The 24,369-nt window shown below is 42.1% G+C and overlaps 1 protein-coding gene across 1 annotated transcript in view; it reads left to right on the forward strand.

Moving 5' to 3' along the window:
• The window catches only part of LOC126474626 (dynein axonemal assembly factor 4-like), a 130,214-nt gene extending 108,649 nt beyond the window's left edge, over positions 1-21,565 (forward strand). Inside the window, exons 6-7 of the mRNA XM_050102105.1 lie at positions 3,589-3,742; positions 21,335-21,565. Coding sequence (XP_049958062.1) covers positions 3,589-3,742; positions 21,335-21,565 — 385 coding nt within the window. The remainder of the gene's footprint in view (positions 1-3,588; positions 3,743-21,334) is intronic.
• The last annotated feature ends 2,804 nt before the right edge of the window (positions 21,566-24,369 follow it).

Consider the following 24,369-nt stretch of genomic DNA (forward strand, 5'->3'; position numbering starts at 1 on the left):
AGTTCCTATGGATCCTACCACTGAAAATTCCACCTCTGCATACTTATTTGTAACATTGAAATTAAACGGGGCTTCCTTAGGTGGGTCTTGAGCCCCCTCTGCCATTTAGCAATTGTCCACCTCTATTAACTCCACTCTACTAACCACACTCATAACATTTTATACCTGCTGTAAACACTGTTTGTCTATCACGTACCCCCATTGCCACGTCTATTTCCTCACATTGGATTTCCAGCTGAATGGCCGAATACAAATCTTTCGGAGCCTCTTCACGCACTTTCCGCGCCATATGCACTGGTAACCCCCTCAAAAATACATCAAGTGCCCTTTGCTTGGCCTCCTGCAACAGGACACCATTCACTTCATCACTCTGACCCAACTCGTAAGTATACTCGTTAATTTCTCTTATTCTGCCCACAAATTTCTGTACCTTTTCCCCCTGTCTCTTTGTCATTTTACTCAACCTCTCTCTAAAGTACCAAGTGCTATGCTGTTTCTGTACCTCTGTAAAAGCCCCTCCTTCAACTGCTTCAACTGTCCTGGCTTCCTTAAGGCCTGAGAACACCTGTTAATCTAATCTTGGCTACATGTAACAACTGTTCATCAGACCAACCATTCATCACAGCTGAAGTTTCCATGTCCTCCACAAACGAACGCACATCCTCAGATGCCTTGCCAGAAAACAGAATAATCAAACTCGCAGCAGCTGGATCAGTCTCCTGCTGCGGTATCCTGGGTGACAACAACTTATCAGATGGTTTCCCACTCACTCCTAGATTTTAATTCACTTCTCAACTGTGTGTTGTCCGCTGTCAATTGTGCTACCCTTCCCAACAAAATCTGTACCGCTTCGGGTTCCGACACACCTTGCGTCCCTGACTCTGCGATTGTGTTGCTTTCGTTCCCAGTTAGTCCCAATTTCAACCTATAAAATCATACAGAAACAAAACATTTAACTACAAAAATAAACTGACTTCCTACAGCTCAGTATCTCATCTTGTGTTTTAGGAGGAGATAAATAAACATCATACTCAACCCCATACAAAAGTAATTAAGTGCCACGAAAGAAAAAAAATCTTACTGCCCCAAACACACTAACGCTTACTCTGACAACGCAAAGAAAGAAAATATCCAACACTCAAAAAGAAAAATTGGTCAACACTCACCACATTTTTTGACTATAATGCAGGTGGTGGGCACGAACGTTGTACTGTACAGACGACACCTGCTATTCTGACACCAAATGTAGCCATCACTGCCAAATATAGATGTCGGTGTGGGGTGGAGGAATGTTGGACGCAGATGGAAACTGTCAGGATGCACTGTATTAACACTCGGCCCTGATCTTCAAGTGTTTTATTATTCCCAGCTACAGTCCCACGTTCCTCTCTGTCTACATCACAGGGTCCCATTAATAACAAATAACAATCATTTTATTTAATTTTTTTGTAGTAGGCACAAAGTAACATGCATCTCCCCACTCCCTTGGTATACACATTATGGAAAATGCCTTGGTATTGTAGGGTTAAGCCATTATCAAGACGAGGGTGAGTCGAAAAAGGCTTTACAGCTTTTGAATGATTTAGAAATTTATTGAGATAAGTTACAGAATCTGTATGAGTGTCATTTTTTTGGAAACAACCTCAAGTTCCACATAAAAGTATCAAATGTCATTGTGGTTCAGTATGACTACCGTTTGTGATATGGCAAACATCCCATCACTAATCAATTTGTTCCCACACTCGTTGCAGTAAATTGGGCCTAACTTGGAAGGGGAGAAACATACACACATTCTTAAATAATGAAACCCCAGAGAAAGAAATTCGTTTCATGAAACCAAAACACACAGTGAGCATGCTCCTCACCAGTGAAAGTAGCCAATTTAACTGTGCACTACACTGGCACTTCAGGTGGTAGAATGCACTACACGAATCCAACTTGAGGCTGTTTGCTAAAAAATGTCACGTCTACCAATTCTGTAAGTTTCCCCAATAAATTTTTATATCATTCCAAAGTTGTTAAGTTCTTTTTGACTCACTCTGTATTTGAGGTTCCTTATATACATAAAATATTTAGTATGAAATAGCTTAAAAACTACACTTCATATCAAGGGTGCATTTTCACCCATGCACTCGTCCTAATTTTGTCTTCATAAGTATGTTACAGATTTTCTGTCACTAGTTATGTTTCATTTTTATTAGATTTAGTCTGATTTTTATATTTGTTCTGACCAGGCAATTCGGCTATGGCAGCCCTTCTTCTATGCTCATGCCAGCAACAGGGTTATAGCGACCATGCAGTAGAAGCTGGTGCACACCTGACCTGCAGTCTAAAATTCTCATACTCAGACCATCTGCAAAGGGTGCCACAATCTATTAATGACACCACGAAGCTTGTGTGGCTACTGAGCCCTGCCTGGCTCTATTGACCCACCTCCTCAGCTGTCAAGCACTCGCTGCACCTGCTCCTAATGTCACAATAATCTGTTTCTCAAATTTCTTGTCACAATTTCTGGGATGTAGTGTGTCAACTTGCCTGCAAAAGACAATGGTTCCAGATTCCAGTCCTGAACTTGCACACAGTTTGAATCTGCCAGGAAGTCTCAGGTCAGTGCACATACTACTGCAGAGTTAAAATTCATTCTGGTAACATTGATACAGTTATTAGTAACACTGAAACCTCATGAAATGCTGCAGGCCAGGTTGTATTCATGTTATGTTAAATCAGTTGTTGTTCTATGCACTCCTAATATAGCTGCATCTACATATTCTATAAACACTTCCACTATTCTTGTGCAGTTATATCACATTTATAACATAGGGTCAATGGCAGTTTAGTGAAACTGGTGACAGCAGACTACATTATAAATTCCAGCCAGGAACTGTTACAGAAACAGTTAGTATGCCCAGAATAATATGATGATGATGAAGAGGTCCCATACTCTGAGGAGCATAGGGAACGATGTAGGAGACCCGCACCGCCAACTAGGCAAGTTTCTAGTGGAGGCGGTTCGCCATTCTCTTCCTCTGACCGTAATGGGAATTAATGATGATGATGACGACACAACAACACCCAGTCATCTCGAGGCAGGGAAAAGCCCTGACCCCACCAGGAATCGAACCCGGGGCCCCTTGCGTGGGAAGCGAGAATGCTATTGCAAGACCACGAGCTGCGGACAATACATGAAAAGAGGCTCATAATTTAGATACTAATACTTTTAGGTATTTATTGAAATAACTGATGTTCATAATGCATTTCATTTAACTGACATTTTTACTTTCATGATGTGTTGATCTATTTGAGCATTTGTTATGCTAGAGTGTGGAATGAGCCAAGGTGTAAGTATACAGAAAATGGAACATAAAGAATTCCTACTTTAAGTAGTGCCATTTAATAATATCTTTGATTGATCCCAAGTCTGCAATACAGAGCTTCAGAAACATCATCTTGTAATAAATTATGTTTGCATATATGTGGAGAGATGTTATTCATGCCTGTAATATTTCAAAATATTCTGTGTGTTTTCTATTGGTTAGGTATTACTCTGCACTAGTAATCTAAAGATTTGTGTTGTTTTATATTTTATAGCTCATTTTTCCAAATGGGTAATTACCTGGGAGCAATCAGTGCTTACAGTCATGCCATTAATCTTGGATTCAAAATGGCTGCATTGTATTCAAACCGTGCTGCTGCACACCTGGCTGTTGGCAACGTGCACAAAGCTATTGAGGATTGCTCAGAAGTAAGTGATCTTTTCATTTATGTTGATGTCGCTGTTGTTGCTAGAAGTTCATGGTAATGGTAGTGGAGCTGATAATGAGTTCTGTTTTTCATACTGTTGTGATCCTTATTAATTTATAATTCATGACAGAGAGGGAGAGGGGAAAGAGTAAATGGATTAAGGCCAATGCTCAGATGTTTTTTGGTCTTCCTATCTTTTTCCTATAACAAATAAAACTATTAACTACAGTACTGACTGTCAGCGTGCCATGATTCAGAGGACCACTAATTTTTTCGCATTTTTCAGTAATATGAGCGCAAACCAACAAACCAGAACAAGAATGCATCTCTCCTCAATAATCTTTGGAAATGCCAACTGTTACTGTACCATAACAGATTTTTTATGTTAAAGAAAACCTCACTCATTAAAGATATTACAAATCAGATTCATTTTTTACTGCTAAAAATTTCTGTTACTAACATCTCTTGAAAAAACAGTATGCACTCAGACTCTGAACCTGAAATAAACCTGGTCTAACACCCAAACAAAAGTACATCAGTAAACTCACCATAAACAATATGGAACACCAGTGGAGTGTAAGTTCATCACAACATCCATTAAAACTGGAATAGCACAGAAATTATCACTTACATAATCGAAACTAGTTTCACGATCTTGCATTTGAAACAGAAGTCTCCATAACTGTCAAATGTCTGAGCATACTGTTCCTTTTACTGATATTTAACCTTCATTTCAAGATGCTATTGGCATCTTCTGCAGTCGTGGTCACAATTCTTTCTTTGCTAATCACATTGTGTATCTATGATTGTAGCAATAAACATTATGAATAACTTCTTTGACTTTTGCTACTTTGTGTCCATAGTCACTGATAGTCAGTGGAAAGTTCAAATAATCAATAACTGTACATGTATTTATTTTTCATACATACTCTCCAGAGGCACAAGTCAATAATATTTCTGAGGAGAGCTCTCAATTGCAGATACCAGTAATATTTCTGAGGAGAGCTCTCAGTTGCAGATACTTATCTGCTGTGTTTCACGCCACAAAACATTATGTTCAGCAATACAAAAGATCAAGAATCATGTCCAAATCAGTCTTGCTATCTTATCAACATCAATTTGTGACTGCCTTGTTTGTAACTTGTATCTATGGTTACAGAAATAAATGATGTCTTGCAGGCTGTCACACATGCTCTTCTGAACGTTACTCATAGCAGGCTTTTTCATGCAGCAGGTTTACTAAAATACTACTGTTTCTGAACCAACTTCCCACTAGTTACACATATTGTGTCAGAATGTTACTTCTCAGTGTTAGTTTGCACTGTGGTGATAAAAGGTCATGGGATAGTGATATGTACATACACAAATAGTGGTAGTATCGCATACACAAGGTACAAAAGGGCTGTGCATTGGCAGAGCTGTAATTCGTACTCAGGTGATACATGTGAAAAGCTTTCCAATGTGATTATGGCCACACAGTGGGAATTAACAGACTTTAAAAGCAGAATGGTAGTTGGAGCGACACACAGGACATTCTATTTTGAAAATCATTAGAGAATTCAATATTCCAAGATCCACAGTGGCAAGAGTGTACTGAGAATACCAAATTTCAGGCATTACCTTTAACCACAGACAACACAGTGGTTAGTGGCTTTCACTTATTGACCCAGAACTGTGGCATCTGCATAGAGTTGTCATTGCCAACAGACAAGCAACACTGCATGAAATAACCAGAGAAATCAATGGGGATGTACGACAAACATATCCGTTATGACAGTGAGGTGAAATTTGGCACTAATGTGCTGTGGCAACAGACAGCTGACCCAAGTGTCTTTGCTAACAGCATGACATTACCTGCAGCACTTGTTATGAGGTTGTGACCATGTCAGTTAGACTCCAGACAACTGTAAAATCATGGCCAGGTCAGATGAGTCCCAATTTCAGTTACTAATAACTTATGGTACGATTTGAGTGTGCTGCAGATCCCGCAAAGCCGTGGGCCAAGTTGCCAACAAGGCATTGCGGAAGCTGTTGGTCGCTTCATAATGGTTGGGCTGTTTTCTGCCATCACAGTTGAAGTTCAAATGGCTCTGAGCACTATGGGACTTAACATCTATGGTCATCAGTCCAGTTGAAGTATTACAATGTTGTTAGTGTCCTCTGATATCACTTACTGGATATAATTTGCCTCAATATGACATCATACATCTTAAACCTAAGGCTATATCATATTTATTTACATTTGCACATTCTGTTTCATAAGTTCAAAGGAGTTCACGTATACAACTACGTAACATAGTAGAGTTTCGCATTTAGTTTTTAAATTGTGAATTGAAACATATTTTACTGCTTTTATCAAAATATTGTCTTACTGAGTAGGTGGATTGGTACAGTATATATGTCCTTACTTGTCTCTCTTACACTTTTAATACATAATAGTTTTTATAGTATTAGGAGGTTTATTGCACAGTTTGATCCCCATGTGCTAGGTTCCTTTTGGAGATATATTGAAACATGAAGTTCCTTGCTAATTTCTTGTTTCTTGATGAACATTGATGTTTTCAGAACATACATACAGGGTAATGGTGCAAAATTTAATTCTTTAAAATCCTGCTTTACTCTCTAATGCTCTTCCAAGTACATCTACATCATATTCCACAAGACACCTAATGGGGTGTGGTGGAGCGTGCTTTCAGTACCGCTATCTGAGCCCTCCAACCCTGTTCCACTAGCGCAGGGCTTCCCAACCTTTTCAGCTGGCGGACCCCTTCTTCAGTCGAAAATCCATGGCGGACCCCTACTCAGTCAAGAGCACAGTAACTTTAAAGTTCAAAGTTCAGTGCAAAATCCTTGGGAACTCACTCACCCCACTCCCCCTCCCGGCCGGAGTGGCTGAGCGGTTCTAGGCGCTTCAGTCCGGAACCGCGCGACCGCTAGGGTCGCAGGTTCGATTCCTGCCTCGGGCATGGATGTGTGTGATGTCCTTAGGTTAGTTAGGTTTACGTAGTTTTAAGTTCTAGGGGACTGATGACTTCAGATGTTAAGTCCCATAGTGCTCAGGGCCATTTAAACCATTTGAATCCTCCCCCCCTCCCTCAAAGTATCAATAGTCTTTGGTTTAGAGATGAGTGAAAACAAATTGAAATTAATGATCCAATTTGAATTCCCACTGTATCCAGACACTTACTAGTGGATTTACTCCCTTTGTTCAACACACTATAGCCTGATTAAAATTACTTGGTAATAGACATTTCACACGTTGGAGCTGCCTTCCTCCAAGAACGATCAACGTCACGTCCGAACTGTTCGCTGTTGACAAGCTGCCGCTTGTGGTCTGTTCACTTCCACTGTTTGGCTACTGTTGTGTAAGGAGCATGCACATTTTGTAACAGTCGTGTTTTGTGTGTGTGTGTGTGTGTGTGTGTGTGTGTGTGTAGTTTTTCGTGAAATTCGAAGAAAAATGTTTAAATGTGCACTACTGGCCATTAAAATTGCTACACCAAGAAGAAATGCAGATGATAAACGGGTATTCATTGGACAAATATATTATACTAGAACTGACATGTGATTACATTTTCACGCAATTTGGGTGCGTAGATACTGAGAAATCAGTACCCAGAACAACCACCTCTGCTTGGATGGCGTGTACAGGTACAGCTGCCCATGCTGCTTCAACACGATACAGTTGCTTGGCCACCATTGACCAGACATTTTCAATTGGTGAGAGATCTGGAGAATGTGCTGGTCAGGGCAGCAGTCAAACATTTCCTGTATCCAGAAAGGCCCGCACAGGTCCTGCAACATGCGGTCGTGCATTATCCTGCTGAAATGTAGGGTTTCGCAGGGATCGAATGAAGGGTAGAGCCACGGGTCGTAACCCATCTGAAATGTAACGTCCAGTGTTCAAAGTGCCGTCAATGCAAACAAGAGGTGACCGATACGTGTAACCAATGGCACCCCATACCATCACGGCGGGTGATACGCCAGTATGACGATGACGAATACATGCTTCCAATGTGCGTTCACCGCGATGTCGCCAAACACAGATGTGACCATCATGATGCTGTAAACAGAGCCTGTATTCATCCAAAAAAATGACATTTTGCCATTCGTGCACCCAGGTTCGTCGTTGAGTACACCATCGCAGGCGCTCCTGTCTGTGATGCAGCGTCAAGGGTAACCGCAGCCATGGTCTCCGAGCTGATAGTCCATGCTGCTGCAAACGTCGTCGAACTGTTCGTGCAGATGGCTGTTGTCTTGAAAACATCCCCATCTGTTGACTCAGGGATCGAGACGTGGCTGCACAATCCGTTACAACAATGCGGATAAGATGCCTGTCATCTCGACTGCTAGTGATACGAGGCCGTTGGGATCCAGCACAGCGTTCCGTATTACCCTCCTGAACCCACCGATTCCATATACTGCTAACAGTCTTTGGATCTCGACCAACGCGAGCAGCAATGTCGCGATACAATAAACCGCAATCGCGATAGGCTACAATCCGACCTGTACGACAGTCGGAAATGTGATGGTATGCATTTCTCCTCCTTACACGAGGCATCACAACAACGTTTCACCAGGCAATGCCGGTCAACTGCTGTTTGTGTATGAGAAATCGGTTGGAAACTTTCCTCATATCAGCACGTTGTAGGTGTCGTCACTGGCACCAATCTTGTGTAAATGCTCTGAAAAGCTAATCATTTGCATATCACAGCATCTTCTTCTTGTCGGTTAAATTTCGTGTCTGTAGCACGTCATCTTCGTGGTGTAGCAATTCTAATGGCCAGTAGTGTATGTAAAGTCTATGGGACGTAACTGCTGAGGTCATCGGTCCCTAGTCTTACACACTGTTAACCTAAGTTTAATTTCCGCACACACACACACACACACACACACACACACACACACACACACATGCCCGAGGGAGGACTGGAACCTCCGGTGGGAGCGGTGATGGAGTAACTGCACCCTTCTTCAGTGATTCTGACTTCAGCCACCGATCCATGTTAGAAGTAATAAACTGGTCAAAATTCGACTTATGAAATAGGTAGTGCACTGACTAAGCAATTTTAACATTTAATTATGCCTGGGGCCGCATACGTCCCAGGGTAAAACGTTTCAGCGCATCTAGCGCCGTGAGCCGGTGCACAAACGACCCCCGTATTGTTGCGAAACAGTCGATCAGAGAAACCGCGTTCTCTGGCACTAACTTGTGTATGCGTTCTCACAGGAACCGCAAAGGCTGCTTGGGAATACGACCTGAAGTAAAAGTACATGTTTTTCACACACAAAAAAAAAATAGTGATGAATTTGATTTTCACATATTTATGCAATAATTTTGCTCATTATTTTACACGATTTGGTAAAAGGTGACTGCGGACCCCTAGAAAGAGCCGACGGACCCCTAAGGGGTCCGCGGACCACACGTTGGGAAGCCCTGCACTAGCGAATAGTGCATGGGAAGAATGATTGTCGGTAAGCCTCTGTACTGGCTCTAATTGGTCGAATTTTCTCCTCATGGTCAATACGCGAAATGTATGTGGGGGAAGTAGTATGTTGTCTGAGTCCTCCTGAAAGATGCTGTCTTGAAATTTCAATAATAAATCTCTCCGTGATGCACAACGCCTCTCTTGTAACATCCGCCAGTGGAGTTTGTTTAGCATCTCCATAACACTCTCTTGCCAGCTAAATGATCCCGTGATGAAACGTATGGCTCTTCATTGAATCTTTTCTATCTCCTCTATCAGTCCTATCTGATAGGGATCCCACATAGATGAACAATACTCAAGAATCTGTCATATAAATGCCTTATAAGCCACTTCTTTCATGGATGAGTCACATTTCCTTAAGATTCTTCTGATGAATCTGAGCCTGATGTCTGCTTTTCCCACTATCTGTTTTTATATAGTTGTTCCACTTAAGGTATCTCTGGATAGTTATGCCTAGATATTTTACAGCAGACGCTGTCTCCAGCTGTTTGTCATCAATAGCATAGCAGTACAGTAGTGGATTCCTTTTCTTATGTATGCGCAATATGTTACATTTATTTACTTTCAGGGTCAGCTGTCAGAGCCTGCACCATTCATCAGTTCTCTGCAGGTTGTTCTACAAATTCTTTCTATCTTCTGGCATAGCTAGTTTGGCATAGACTACTGCAAATAGCCTTAAAGAGCATTCTACTAGATCATTTATATACATTGTAAACAGCAGTGGTTGTGTCTCACTTCCCTGTGGTACTCTAGATATTAGCTTTACATTTGTCTATTTAGTTCCATTAAGAGCGACATGTTGAGTTCTGTCTGCAAGAAAGCCTTAAATCCTATCGCAGGTCTGTTCCGATACTCCATAAGCTCGTATTTTTTTCACTGAATGACAATGTGGAATGGTGTCAAATGCCTTACTGAAATCAAAGAACATGGCATCAACCTGAACGCAGTTGTCCACTGCGCTGTGGATCTCATGGAGGAACTGATGTTTGTGGAATCCATGTTGATTTTTATAGAGGAGATGTTAATTTTCCAAAAACATCATAATTCTGGAGCGTAAAACATGGTCCATAATTCTACAACAGACTGATGTCAACGATACAGGTCTATAATTGTGTGGATCTGTCTTACGGCCTTTCTTAAAAATGGAAATGATCTGCACTTTTTTCCAGTCATTAGGTACCTTACATTGCTCAAGCGATCTACGATAAATTACTGCTAAAAGGGGAACAAGTTCTTTTGCATAATCTTTATAGAAACTTATAGGTATCTCATCTGGTCCTGAAGCCTTTCCGCTACTAAGCTATTGTAGCTGCCTTTCAATTCCATGATCGGTTATCTCAATATCCACCATTTTGATGTTCGTAAATGACTGAAAGGAGATACAGTGTTATGATCTTCCACAGTGAAACAACTTCAGAAGACCGAATTCAGTGTTTTGGCCCTCTCTGTGTTATCTTCCGTTTTGGTGCCAGTGTGGTCACTGAGAGAATGAACAGATGATTTTGACCCACTTACTGATTTCACATACAACCAAAATCTCTTAGGATTTTTTCTCAGGTCGGTTGACAACGTCTTACTTTCAAAATCATTGAATGCTTCTCAGCTTTTGTTTGTCAGCTAGGGTTTTACTTCTCTTGAATCTGAGATGAAGTGCTCTTTGTTTACGTAGCACTTTTCTAACATGGCTATTAAACCACGGTGGATCTTTCCCATCCCTTGAAACCGTACTCGGAACATACTTGTCTAGGGCATGTTGAACGATGCCTTAGATTTTTTTCCATTTGTCCACCACATTTTCATCCTCATCACTGAATATTTGATGATGGCTGCTGAGATATTCTAAAATTTGTATCCTGTCTCCCCTGTTGAGCAAATATATCTCCCTACCTTTCTTAACATTCCTTGTAGGACCCATTGTCATAGATGCTTCACAGCCTTATGATCACTGATACCTTCCTCTATGGAAGGCCTGTTTGTTGCCAGGAGGTCTAAGACATTACCTTCATGAGTTGGTTCTCTAACTGTCCACTCAAGGCAATTTTCAGGCAAGACATCCAGAACAATGCCACATGATTCTCTGCCTCTGGTACCAGTTTTGATGGCATAACACTCCCAATCTATACCTGGCAAGTTTAATTCACTCCCTATTACAACGACATGCTCAGGAAAGTTACTAATGATATTTTACAAGTTCTGTCTGAAGCACTCTACAACTACTGGTCCTGAGCCAGGTACTCTATAAAAGCATCAGATCACCACTTCTGACCAATCTTTGATACTTAATTGCACCTAGATCAATTCACATTCGGAATCTGTGATAACCTCACTGGATTTTATCGAATTTTTTACTGCAATAAACACACCGCCACCATTGGTGACTAACCTATACTTACAATAAACATTCCAATTTGAACTTAGGATTTCGTTGTCATTGACATCTGGTTTCAGCCAGGTTTCTGTTCCCAATACTATCTGTGTATTATAAACTTCAGTAAGCGATACTAATTTGGGACCTTTCCTTGGATGCTCCTGCAGTTTACTAAAATCATATTAATCTTTTCTATCTCTGATCTGCAAGGACCAAGATTCTCTGAGGTTGCTGTGGTTGATTTAACTGGCAAATCGTCTTTGCTCCCAAGTGAGGGGTTCTCTAACCTAAAAAAGCCCCATGTGCCCACCACATGTAATCCGCCACCCTAGTAGCCGCTTCCTGTGTATAGTGTACACCTGACCTATTAAGGGGAACCCTACAATTCTGCACCCGATAGTGGAGGTCGCGAAATTCACATCCAATAGCATCGCAGAGTTGTCTGAGCCTCTGGTTTAGACCTTCCACTCTGCTCCAAAGCAGAGGACCACGATCAACCGTGGGTACAATGCTACAAATAGACAGCTTAGCCTGGACCTCGCATGCGTTGCTAGTTGCCTTCACCAAATCAGCCGGTCGCCGAAAGGAGTCAAAGATGGCCTCAGAACCCAAGTGGCAGGCATCATTAGTGCTGACATGTACCACTACATGCAGCCGGTTGCACCCAGTGCATTCGGTAGCCACCAGCAGGGCATCCTCCACGTCATGGACGAGACCTCCCGGCAAACATATTGAATGGATACTGGAATTCTTTCCTGCCTTGCCTGCTATGTCCCTGAGGGGCTCCACTACCCACCTAACGTTGGAGCTCCCAATGACTAGCATACCCACCCTCTGTACTTGTCCAGTTTGGACAGGAAAATTGGCCGCTGGCCCAACAAGAGAAGAATCCCAATAGAAGAATCCCATGCTGGCTCAGAGCTATCATCAACACTGGGTAGCACCTCGTACCTGTTGCTAAGACATAGGGAGCCAGCTGCATGGCCTACTCCCTCTTTTGCCTTCTGTCCAGTACATGCAAACCCACCACTGTCTGCCACCTCCTCTGGAGTGAGGACAGACTGGTCAGATGTTGCGTATCAGAAGCTGCAGCGACGTCCAGGTCACCAGGGGACTCCAGTGGCACCAAAGGTGTCGCAGGACTCGTCACTAGCGCCCTGCCATCACCGCAATTTTGAGAATTAGCTAGAAGCTTGTTGACGGCAGCCAATGCAGCTTCCAGTGTTAACGGACAGCAGCCAACTCTCCTTGTATCCACTCAAAACAAGTACAATCCGTAGCCATATCGTACCGTGTATAAAATAGATATAAGGTCTCAAATGGCACTACTGAATTTGAAAATATACGAAAGAAGAATAAAGTAACACTAAAAGCTGCTGTGCAGATTTCTCACTGTACTTTGAGACCACAAGCTATTAAACAGAGATAAATGTCTCTACTGAAGTTGATGTATTTACAGATACCTGTTATTAGAAATCCTGTGTGCTGGAAAGTTACTGCACAAGATAAATATTCAAACTAGAATGCACTGATCTAAACTGTGTGCTGTCTACTAGCAGAAAATTTGAACTTAGTGGTGTGACAGAGTTTCAGGTGACGGGAAAATTTACAGTGGGAAGCCACCCTCCACAAGGATATTCAAAGGACTTATGCAAAAACAAAAACTACAGTTCATTTTCCAACCACTAGTCTACACAGTAAAATATGCATGTACAGTTCACTTCTTTGCAGAAGCACCTGAACAAAAAACAGACTCTAAATTAATTTATAGTTTATCAGATAAGTGCTTCTGCTGCATGTCCTCTCGGCTCAGCGGCTGCCACTGTTGCTACACTCATTCTAATAGGACTCTTTTGTATTCTGAAAGTACTCTGTGCTGCAGGAGACTTTCTTCCAGAAAGTAATCCCTTATTTTAGATGTGAGAGAAAATGTACATAATTTGTAATAATAATTGGTTGCTCATTTATGTAGCTTTCTAGGATGTTTAGGGCATAACAGTCTTTACTTGCTGTGAACTAAGATGTGCCACGTACATGCCCCATTTGATGTTACTTTGGATCTTCAGGCCCAATAATTTTTCTCTTTACTACAGACTACAGGTTAACTATCAATAGCGACACTTGGATATTGTACATTTCTATTTTTGCTCACTGGACAGTGACAGTGTTTATTTTTTCTGGAATGTCATCATAACTCTCTCTCTCTCTCTCTCTCTCTCTCTCTAACTTCCCCCCCCCCCCCCCAACCCCCACCCCCACCCCCCACTCCCTCGCTCCCATGACAGACCCTACAGGTGACAAAGACTCCATTTCATAAGCATTTGGAGACTAATCTAGCTGTGTTGTGTATAAATGACATGGTCAGCCATGTCAAATGCTTTAGTTAAGTCAAGGAATATTTCTGCTACTTGCACTTTACCATCCATAAGTTTTATTTTAGAAAACTATATATACAGTCTAATACCACAGTCTCCACATGGCTGGTTGAAGGTTATATGAAGCCCAGAGCACTGAAGAAGTGCAGCAACCTAATCAGCTATATGTACTCTTTTTTTATTTATTATTCTACTTCCACATTGTATGTGAAGACAACATCTCATGTTATTTGGTCTCAATAAGATGCTATGCACTTTGATTTTTGAATCATTACCAGTCAAATATTAATAGCTATATTACCATAGCAATAATAAGCCTGTCTGTCATAAATTAGAAATATATTTTTGGAACACTATCTGCTGAGGCCATGTATACACTGAAATTGATAAAGTGACCAAAATGCACTTATGCCTGTTTCCACTACTTAGAATGAGTGAGATAACATCTATTCCAGATGTTCACCATCGCTCAAACTGCAATTGCAGGCACCAACTTGTGCACATTGTCTTGAAAATGATTATAAATTACTATAGCACACATTATAAAGTAACAATGTTATGAGAAGGAAAGTTGCTACTCACCATAAAGCATAAATGCTGAGCCGCAGATAGGCACAACAAAAAGATTCTCACAATTAAAGCTTTTGGCTATTAGCCTTCATCAATAATAGACATACATGCGTGTGCACACATGCACGCGCCCACACACACACACACACACACACACACACACACACACACACACACACACACACACACACACACGACTGCAGTCTCAGGCAGCTGAAACCGCACTGTGAGCAGCGGACTGGAGTAGGTGGTGGTAGGAGGATGTAAGGGACAGGTGTTGCATCTAGGTCTGTTGCAGGAGTATGAGCCATGAGGTAAGGGATTGGGAGCAGGTGTTGTGTAAGGATGGATAAGTATTTGTGTAGATTTGGTGGACAGCAGAATACCACTGTGGGAGGGGTGGGAAGGATAATGGGCAGGATATTTTTCATTTCAGGGCACGATGAGAGGTAATCAAAACCCTGCCAGAGAATGTAATTCAGTTGCTCCAGTCCTGTGTGGTACTGAGTTATGAGGGGAATGCTCCTCTGTGGCCGGATAGTGGGACTCCAGGAGGTGGTGAGAGACTGGAAAGATAAGGCACTGGTAATTTGTTTTTGTACAAGGTTGGGAGGATAATTATGGTCAGTGAAGGCTTCGGTGAGACCCTCAGCACATTATAAAGTAAAATCCATCATATTGTACACTTAGAAAGTTTAAAACTCTGGGGAGAAAAAATATAACACCAGTTGGGAAAACTGAGTGTATATTGTGATTAGTGCCAGAAGCTGGAAACCTAACTCTGCAACATTCCTTAGGAGAGAATGAGAACACCGGCACAACTGAATGTATCAGTCATTAAAGAATGCCTGAAAGGAATGTAAGTCACGATGGCAAAAACAATACAAAGTCAGCTAGAGTATCACTAATCTTAATTCAAACAAATAGTTATTAGGATTTGAGAGTATTCTGGTTGTCCAGCTGTTCCACTGATTGGCCTGTATCATTTGTCGTGAGGGAATAGCAACACAAGATTTTTCAAAACGTATAGCAAATAGCCTCTGTCAACAATATTGTAGTTAAAGTTAGTAATAATGCACCGCAGACTGTAATGTAGCAAGGCACGTCTATAAAATGTGGTTTAATAAAATAGCACCATGTCGACAGTATTCTTCAAATGTTTGAAAATATGTACAAATTTATGTCAGATGGGCAGCGTTTTAAAATATTGAAAAATCATGAGCATCTAATCCAAAGCAGTATTCTCAGTTCAGAATTACAACTCGTAATTTAGCCACTGAAGAAAAAAGTTTAAAGGCCAATGTGTTGCACTTCCCTTGATAATGTCATCCCCACAGCTTGTGTTATGTGGATAAACTGCCTCTGAGTCCCTGTTGGTTTCTGGCTTCTGAAGCCACGCTGAGAGTGAGTTAGTATATAATTTTTGTTAAGTAATTTTATTGTACTCATATGTTCTAATATATCTTTAAGAAGGAATTTATTTTACATGTACCAGATACAAAAAATCTAATATTTGTGGAGATCATCATGTTAAAAAATAAACAAAATAGATTTATAATCCAAAAAAAATGTTCACCAGTTTACTATAGATAAAATGTAAAACATTAATATGTACATTCATTTGTGTTTGGTTTTAGATTTCGTTCATCTATACACAATAATATTAATGAGCTCGAAGACAACTTAATTGGAGATTTGGGTATCAGCTCTTTCTCTCTCTCCTCTCCTCTCTCTCTCTCTCTCTCTCTCTCTCTCTATATATATATATATATATATATATATATAATGGAAGGAAACATTCCACGTGGGAAAAATTATATATAAAAACAAAGATGAGGTGACTTACCGAACAAAAGCGCTGGCAGGTCGATAGACACACAAACAAACACAAACATACACACAAAATTCAAGCTTTCGCAACAAACTGTTGCCTCATCAGGAAAGAGGGAAGGAGAGGGGAAGACGAAAGGAAGTGGGTTTTAGGGAGAGGGTAAGGAGTCATTCCAATCCCGGGAGCGGAAAGACTTACCTTAGGGGGAAAAAAGGACAGGTATACACTCGCACACACGCACATATCCATCCACACATACAGACACAAGCAGACATATTTAAAGACAAAGAGTTTGGGCAGAGATGTCAGTCGCGGCAGAAGTGTAGAGGCAAAGAAGTTGTTGAAAGACAGGTGAGGTATGAGTGGCGGCAACTTGAAATTAGCGGAGATTGAGGCCTGGCGGATGACGAGAAGAGAGGATATACTGAAGGGCAAGTTCCCATCTCCGGAGTTCGGATAGGTTGGTGTTGGTGGGAAGTATCCAGATAACCCGGACGGTGTAACACTGTGCTAAGATGTGCTGGCTGTGCACCAAGGCATGTTTAGCCACAGGGTGATCCTCATTACCAACAAACACTGTCTGCCTGTGTCCATTCATGCGAATGGACAGTTTGTTGCTGGTCATTCCCACATAGAATGCATCACAGTGTAGGCAGGTCAGTTGGTAAATCACGTGGGTGCTTTCACACGTGGCTCTGCCTCTGATCGTGTACACCTTCCGGGTTACAGGACTGGAGTAGGTGGTGGTGGGAGGGTGCATGGGACAGGTTTTGCATCGGGGGCGGTTACAAGGATAGGAGCCAGAGGGTAGGGAAGGTGGTTTGGGGATTTCATAGGGATGAACTAACAGGTTACGAAGGTTAGGTGGACGGCGGAAAGACACTCTTGGCGGAGTGGGGAGGATTTCATGAAGGATGGATCTCATTTCAGGGCAGGATTTGAGGAAGTCGTATCCCTGCTGGAGAGCCACATTCAGAGTCTGGTCCAGTCCTGGAAAGTATCCTGTCACAAGTGGGGCACTTTTGTGGTTCTTCTGTGGGGGATTCTGGGTTTGAGGGGACGAGGAAGTGGCTCTGGTTATTTGCTTTTGTACCAGGTCGGGAGGGTAGTTGCGGGATGCGAAAGCTGTTTTCAGGTTGTTGGTGTAATGATTCAGGGATTCCGGACTGGAGCAGATTCGTTTGCCACGAAGACCTAGGCTGTAGGGAAGGGACCGTTTGATGTGGAATGGGTGGCAGCTGTCATAATGGAGGTACTGTTGCTTGTTGGTGGGTTTGATGTGGACGGACGTGTGAAGTTGGCCATTGGACAGGTGGAGGTCAACGTCAAGGAAAGTGGCATGGGATTTGGAGTAGGACCAGGTGAAACTGATGGAACCAAAGGAGTTGAGGTTGGAGAGGAAATTCTGGAGTTCTTCTTCACTGTGAGTCCAGATCATGAAGATGTCATCAATAAATCTGTACCAAACTTTGGGTTGACAGACTTGGGTAACCAAGAAGGCTTCCTCTAAGCGACCCATGAATAGGTTGGCGTACGAGGGGGCCATCCTGGTGCCCATGGCTGTTCCCTTTAATTGTTGGTATGTCTGGCCCTCAAAAGTGAAGAAGTTGTGGGTCAGGATGAAGCTGACTAAGGTGATGAGGAAAGAGGTTTTAGGTAGGGTGGCAGGTGATCGGCGTGAAAGGAAATGCTCCATCGCAGCGAGGCCCTGGACGTGCGGAATATTTGTGTATAAGGACGTGGCATCAATGGTTACAAGGATAGTTTCCGGGGGTAACAGATTGGGTAAGGATTCCAGGCGTTCAAGGAAGTGGTTGGTGTCCTTGATGAAGGATGGGAGACTGCATGTAATGGGTTGAAGGTGTTGATCTACGTAGGCAGAGATACGCTCTGTGGGGGCTTGGTAACCAGCTACAATGGGGCGGCCGGGATGATTGGGTTTGTGGATTTTAGGAAGAAGGTAGAAGGTAGGGGTGCGGGGTGTCGGTGGGGTCAGGAGGTTGATGGAGTCAGGTGAAAGGTTTTGCAGGGGGCCTAAGTTTCTGAGGATTCCTTGAAGCTCCGCCTGGACATCGGGAATGGGGTTACCTTGGCAAACTTTGTATGTGGTGTTGTCTGAAAGCTGACGCAGTCCCTCAGCCACATACTCCCGACGATCAAGTACCACGGTCGTGGAACCCTTGTCTGCCGGAAGAATGACGATGGATCGGTCAGCCTTCAGATCACGGATAGCCTGGGCTTCAGCAGTGGTGATGTTGGGTGTAGGATTAAGGTTTTTTAAGAAGGATTGAGATGCAAGGCTGGAAGTCAGAAATTCCTGGAAGGTTTGGAGAGGGTGATTTTGAGGAAGAGGAGGTGGGTCCCACTGTGACGGAGGATGGAACTGTTCCAGGCAGGGTTCAATTTGAATGGTGTCTTGAGGAGTCTGATCATTAGGAGTAGGATTAGGATCATTTTTCTTCGTGGCAAAGTGATACTTCCAGCAGAGAGTACGAGTGTAGGACAGTAAATCTTTGACGAGGGCTGTTTGGTTGAATCTGGGAGTGGGGCTGAAGGTGAGGCCTTTGGATAGGACATTAGTCTGTGTATGTGTGGATGGATATGTGTGTGTGTGCGAGTGTATACCTGTCCTTTTTTCCCCCTAAGGTAAGTCTTTCCGCTCCCGGGATTGGAATGACTCCTTACCCTCTCCCTTAAAACCCATATCCTTTTGTCTTTCCTTCTCCTTCCCTCTTTCCTGACGAGGCAACCATTGGTTGCGAAAGCTAGAATTTTGTGTGTATGTTTGTGTTTGTTAGTGTGTCTATCGACCTGCCAGCGCTTTTGTTTGGTAAGTTTCATCATCTTTCTTTTTAGATATATTTTTCCCACGTGGAATGTTTCCCCATATGTGTGGATGGATATGTGTGTGTGTGCGAGTGTATACCCGTCCTTTTTTCCCCCTAAGGTAAGTCTTTCCGCTCCCGGGATTGGAATGACTCCTTACCCTCTCTCTTAAAACCCACTCCCTTTCGTCTTTCCCTCTCCTTCCCTCTTTCCTGATGAGGCAACAGTTTGTTGCGAAAGCTTGAATTTTGTGTGTATGTATGTGTCTGTTTGTGTGTCTATCGACGTGCCAGCACTTTCGTTTGGTAATTCACATCATCTTTGTTTTTAGGTATTCATGCGAATGGACAGTTTGTTGCTGGTCATTCCCACATAGAATGCATCACAGTGTAGGCAGGTCAGTTGGTAAATCACGTGGGTGCTTTCACACGTGGCTCTGCCTCTGATCGTGTACACCTTCCGGGTTACAGGACTGGAGTAGGTGGTGGTGGGAGGGTGCATGGGACAGGTTTTGCATTGGGGGCAGTTACAAGGATAGGAGCCAGAGGGTAGGGAAGGTGGTTTGGGGATTTCGTAGGGATGAACTAACAGGTTACGAAGGTTAGGTGGACGGCGGAAAGACACTCTTGGCGGAGTGGGGAGGATTTCATGAAGGATGGATCTCATTTCAGGGCAGGATTTGAGGAAGTCGTATCCCTGCTGGAGAGCCACATTCAGAGTCTGGTCCAGTCCTGGAAAGTATCCTGTCACAAGTGGGGCACTTTTGTGGTTCTTCTGTGGGGGATTCTGGGTTTGAGGGGACGAGGAAGTGGCTCTGGTTATTTGCTTTTGTACCAGGTCGGGAGGGTAGTTGCGGGATGCGAAAGCTGTTTTCAGGTTGAATCTGCTCCAGTCCGGAATCCCTGAATCATTACACCAACAGACAGTGTTTGTTGGTAATGAGGATCACCCTGTGGCTAAACATGCCTTGGTGCACAGCCAGCACATCTTGGCACAGTGTTACACCGTCCGGGTTATCTGGATACTTCCCACCAACACCAACCTATCCGAACTCCGGAGATGGGAACTTGCCCTTCAGTATATCCTCTCTTCTCGTCATCCGCCAGGCCTCAATCTCCGCTAATTTCAAGTTGCCGCCACTCATACCTCACCTGTCTTTCAACAACTTCTTTGCCTCTACACTTCTACCTCGATTGACATCTCTGCCCAAACTCTTTGTCTTTAAATATGTCTGCTTTTGTCTGTATGTGTGGATGGATATGTGCGTGTGTGCGAGTGTATACCTGTCCTTTTTTCCCCCTAAGGTAAGTCTTTCCGCTCCCGGGATTGGAATGACTCCTTATCCTCTCCCTTAAAACCCACTTCCTTTCGTCTTCCCCTCTCCTTCCCTCTTTCCTGATGAGGCAACAGTTTGTTGCGAAAGCTTGAATTTTGTGTGTATGTTTGTGTTTGTTTGTGTGTCTATCGACCTGCCAGCGCTTTTGTTCGGTAAGTCACCTCATCTTTGTTTTTTATATATATATATATATATATATATATATATATATATATATATATATAGAGAGAGAGAGAGAGAGAGAGAGAGAGAGAGAGAGAGAGAGAGAGAGGGAAACATTCCACGTGGGAAAAATATATCTAAAAACAAAGGTGATGTGACTTACTAAACGAAAGCGCTGGCAGGTCGATAGACACACAAACATACACACAAAATTCTAGCTTTCGCAACCAACGGCTGCTTCATCAGGAAAGAGGGAAGGAGAGGGAAAGACGAAAGGATGTGGGTTTTAAGGGAGAGGGTAAGGAGTCATTCCAATCCCGGGAGCAGAAAGACTTACCTTAGGGGGAAAAAAGGATGGGTATACACTCGCACACACACATATCCATCCACACATATACAGACACAAGCCTTTGCCTTTGAATTCTGTGATGCCAGGAATTTTTAGTATTGCTGTATACTATGAGATGCATTAATGTAATTTTATTAGATTTTCTTGTTTGTAACGTAAGTTACTTGTACATATTTTCTGAAGTGGAAAGTGCAGTTGTGAATATAAGGTAAAAAAAAAGCTTAACTTTACTCCCATTTACAAAATATAATTCATTTTGGTATATTTTTAACTCTTCATCATTTTAGGCCCTTGAACTCCTCACACCACATGTGTCCATGAATGCAGAAGCACGAGCTTGCTGCCACGCTCGAAGAGCAGCAGCTTTATGTCGCCTTGGGCTGCTCCCACAGGGATTGGCTGACCTAGAGGCTGCGTTACAACTGCAACCAGAAAATGAAAAACTGTGGAATGATATGAAACTTGTGAAGAAAGCAATTGAATCTCAGACACAAGAGACATCTTCAGATGATGATTAATCATAATGTCCACAACACTGATCACATTAGAGATGATTATGCTATGTTGTTAAGGTTAGTTACTTTATGGAGACTTAATCCTGAATTAAACCTGATAAGTATTAATTTGCAATAGTACAATACCATATTAAAAATGAGGGCACAAAGCAACATAAAGGATAACTGAAGTTAATTTTTGTGATAGGGAAATTGTTAATTTAGCAGGTGGCAACAGGTACTAATGAAGCAAATTCTGATATACTGACTAGCTTTTGATATCAAACATTTCCTCATCTAGTAAGGAAGAGAAAACAGTTGGAGGAACAAGTCAATCCAGGGGGTAAAGAAACTCACTCGCCTTAAAAGAAACACACCAGTTCAAAGTGGAAATCAGTGATGAAATCCTAGCAGCAGATAAGATTTTGAAACTTGAGGAATTTAAACTGTAGAGAGGACTGTGAGTCAAGTCAAGTATTAGAGAATGACAGATTAAAATAAAACAATACACAATACAATAATGGACAATGATGTAAAGAAAGGAAAGAATATTCAAATGATGAATAAGTAGTGTGCAAGAGATAAAAGAAAAAAAAATAAAGCCGAGCAGAGAATCAGAGGATACATTTTAATGTAGCACATGCCTAGATACCATAATCCTGCAGGACTGTCACACCATGCAGATTTAGCCTTTCCTCGGTCACTGTACATCATTTAAGATGATTGCCAGGATGGTTCCTTTGAAATAATGTGGCTGATTTCCTGCCTGATCATCATGCAATTTGAATGTGTTCTCCATCTCTTAATGACCACATTACCAATTAGATTAAATCTTAATCTTCCTCCCTACCTCTTCCCCTCTATTTTCAGTATGTCCTATTTTTCTGACTTGTTGAGAGTCACTTCCATATTTCTCATACTTCAGTAAGTAAAGCTATTGTCAGTCCAAAGATTATTTTGAATACCACTATGCTTTATTAGTCATGGTCCTGTTGGAGGTAGTGTACAGTTGCCTTCCTCCAACCTTTGAACTGGTTTACCCATCCAGTTACAGGGGTATGTACAGTTTAATGCGGATTCCGAACCATGGTGCAACTTGGCATTTTTCACATCAGAAAACATTTCCAGATGTAAAAGAAGTGATAAGTGACAGATAAAAGTCCTAGATTGACCAGCAATCAAACCTAAGACCTTTTGGTCTGTAGTGAGCACTTTTTTACTCAGCCATTTAGCCACACTCATACTTCAGTCAATTTAATTTGGTCATCATTCCAGTAGTGCTATACTTCAGCAATTCCTATTACCATATTTTATCTCTCTTCATTATTTAAAATTCTCCTTCCTCTTCCCTTCTTAGAGAAGGTTTGCTCTAAAAGCTTGAGTTGCATACATATATTATCTGCTTCCTTCATTGTAATGGTAAGTTTCAGGAGAATTTATGGTTTTTCCTGTGTTCATAATTTCCTTAAAACCACTGCCTCTAATAGAGGTACGATTTACTGTCTCATCGTCATAGAGGTGTCATAATACCATAGTATGGCATAACCATAGGAAAGAATTAGCCCCAACCATGTTTGTAGAAGTGCCTCATATTCAATAAATCCTTATAAAATGTAAATTAAGATGACTGAATGGAATATTATCCCTACCCCTTCAAAATGAAAGTCCAGCACATATTAAGAAGTACTAAATAGGGTAAGAGTGAATGTCATAATGAGTCCAAAAAAAATTGAACTAGACCATTTTAAAAGCTAATTTTGGGGCAGAGAACAACAGTCTGAAACTTTTATTTACTTGAACATATTAGCAGTCAGAAACTAAAAATGACTGCTTGCCACCAATCAGTGCACACATATCCCATTCACTTTTAATTTTCTTAATTAAATTTGCTTCAGCGATAGCAGTGAAAACTCCATTGTGAACTGAGGAGCCCCACAGACTGTCAACATGGTGACCATTGTTGTGATTTTCCTTGAAGCGACAACTGAGAGAGGTGTGCCAACAATGGTGTACCCAGTGACAGCACTGGGCACGGGAGTGGCACCATGTCCCAGCTCAGTTTGCAGCATCACAATGAATAGATCCATGTGTGGAGGGTCTGAGGAGAATGAGCATTACCAGATTGCATTTGTCTTCAACATATGGGCTCAGCATCTGGCTTGATATGATGGGGCACCATTAGATATACAGCACCATCACCTCAGGTTACCATGGTCGGTACTTTGGACAGTAGGTGTTAAACATTTCTGACATATTGAGCTCAGTCTTTTAGGTGTCATGTCTTTGAGTTCTGTGTATTGTTACCATTCACCAAGGTAATGTGGGACCTCATGTTGTGTGTGCCATCCTAACCTACTTTGATACACAGGTTGTCTGATTGTTGCCCTTGCCAGCCATTCTCCAGATCTCTTACCCACTGTTAACTTATGGTTATGAGTTGCTAAAACGGTCCTCACATGGGATGAGGCAGCTAACAGTACACAGTACAAACTGGTTAATGTGATTCACACACTTCAGCAGTTGTTGTTGGATTTATTTGTCTCACAAGCCACAGTTTCTGTCAAAACTGGGCAAGCATATAGTAACTACATTAACTCTATCAGCAATTTTTGAAGAAGAGCGGAGAAAATAATGACAAAGATTCTCGACTCACTGATGGCTTGAACAGCAAATTGCAGGTAGAGGAACACTACATGATGCTGTACAGCAATGTGAGATACATACTAGTAGAAGATTTCAAGATCGAGTTTTGTTTTTTTGTTTGATTTGAGTGCTAGTTCTGCAAGGTTCGCAGGAGAGCTTCTGTAAAGTTTGGAAGGTAGGAGACG

Source organism: Schistocerca serialis, chromosome 4 (genome assembly GCF_023864345.2).
Source record: "Schistocerca serialis cubense isolate TAMUIC-IGC-003099 chromosome 4, iqSchSeri2.2, whole genome shotgun sequence".
Classification (NCBI taxonomy): domain Eukaryota; kingdom Metazoa; phylum Arthropoda; class Insecta; order Orthoptera; family Acrididae; genus Schistocerca; species Schistocerca serialis.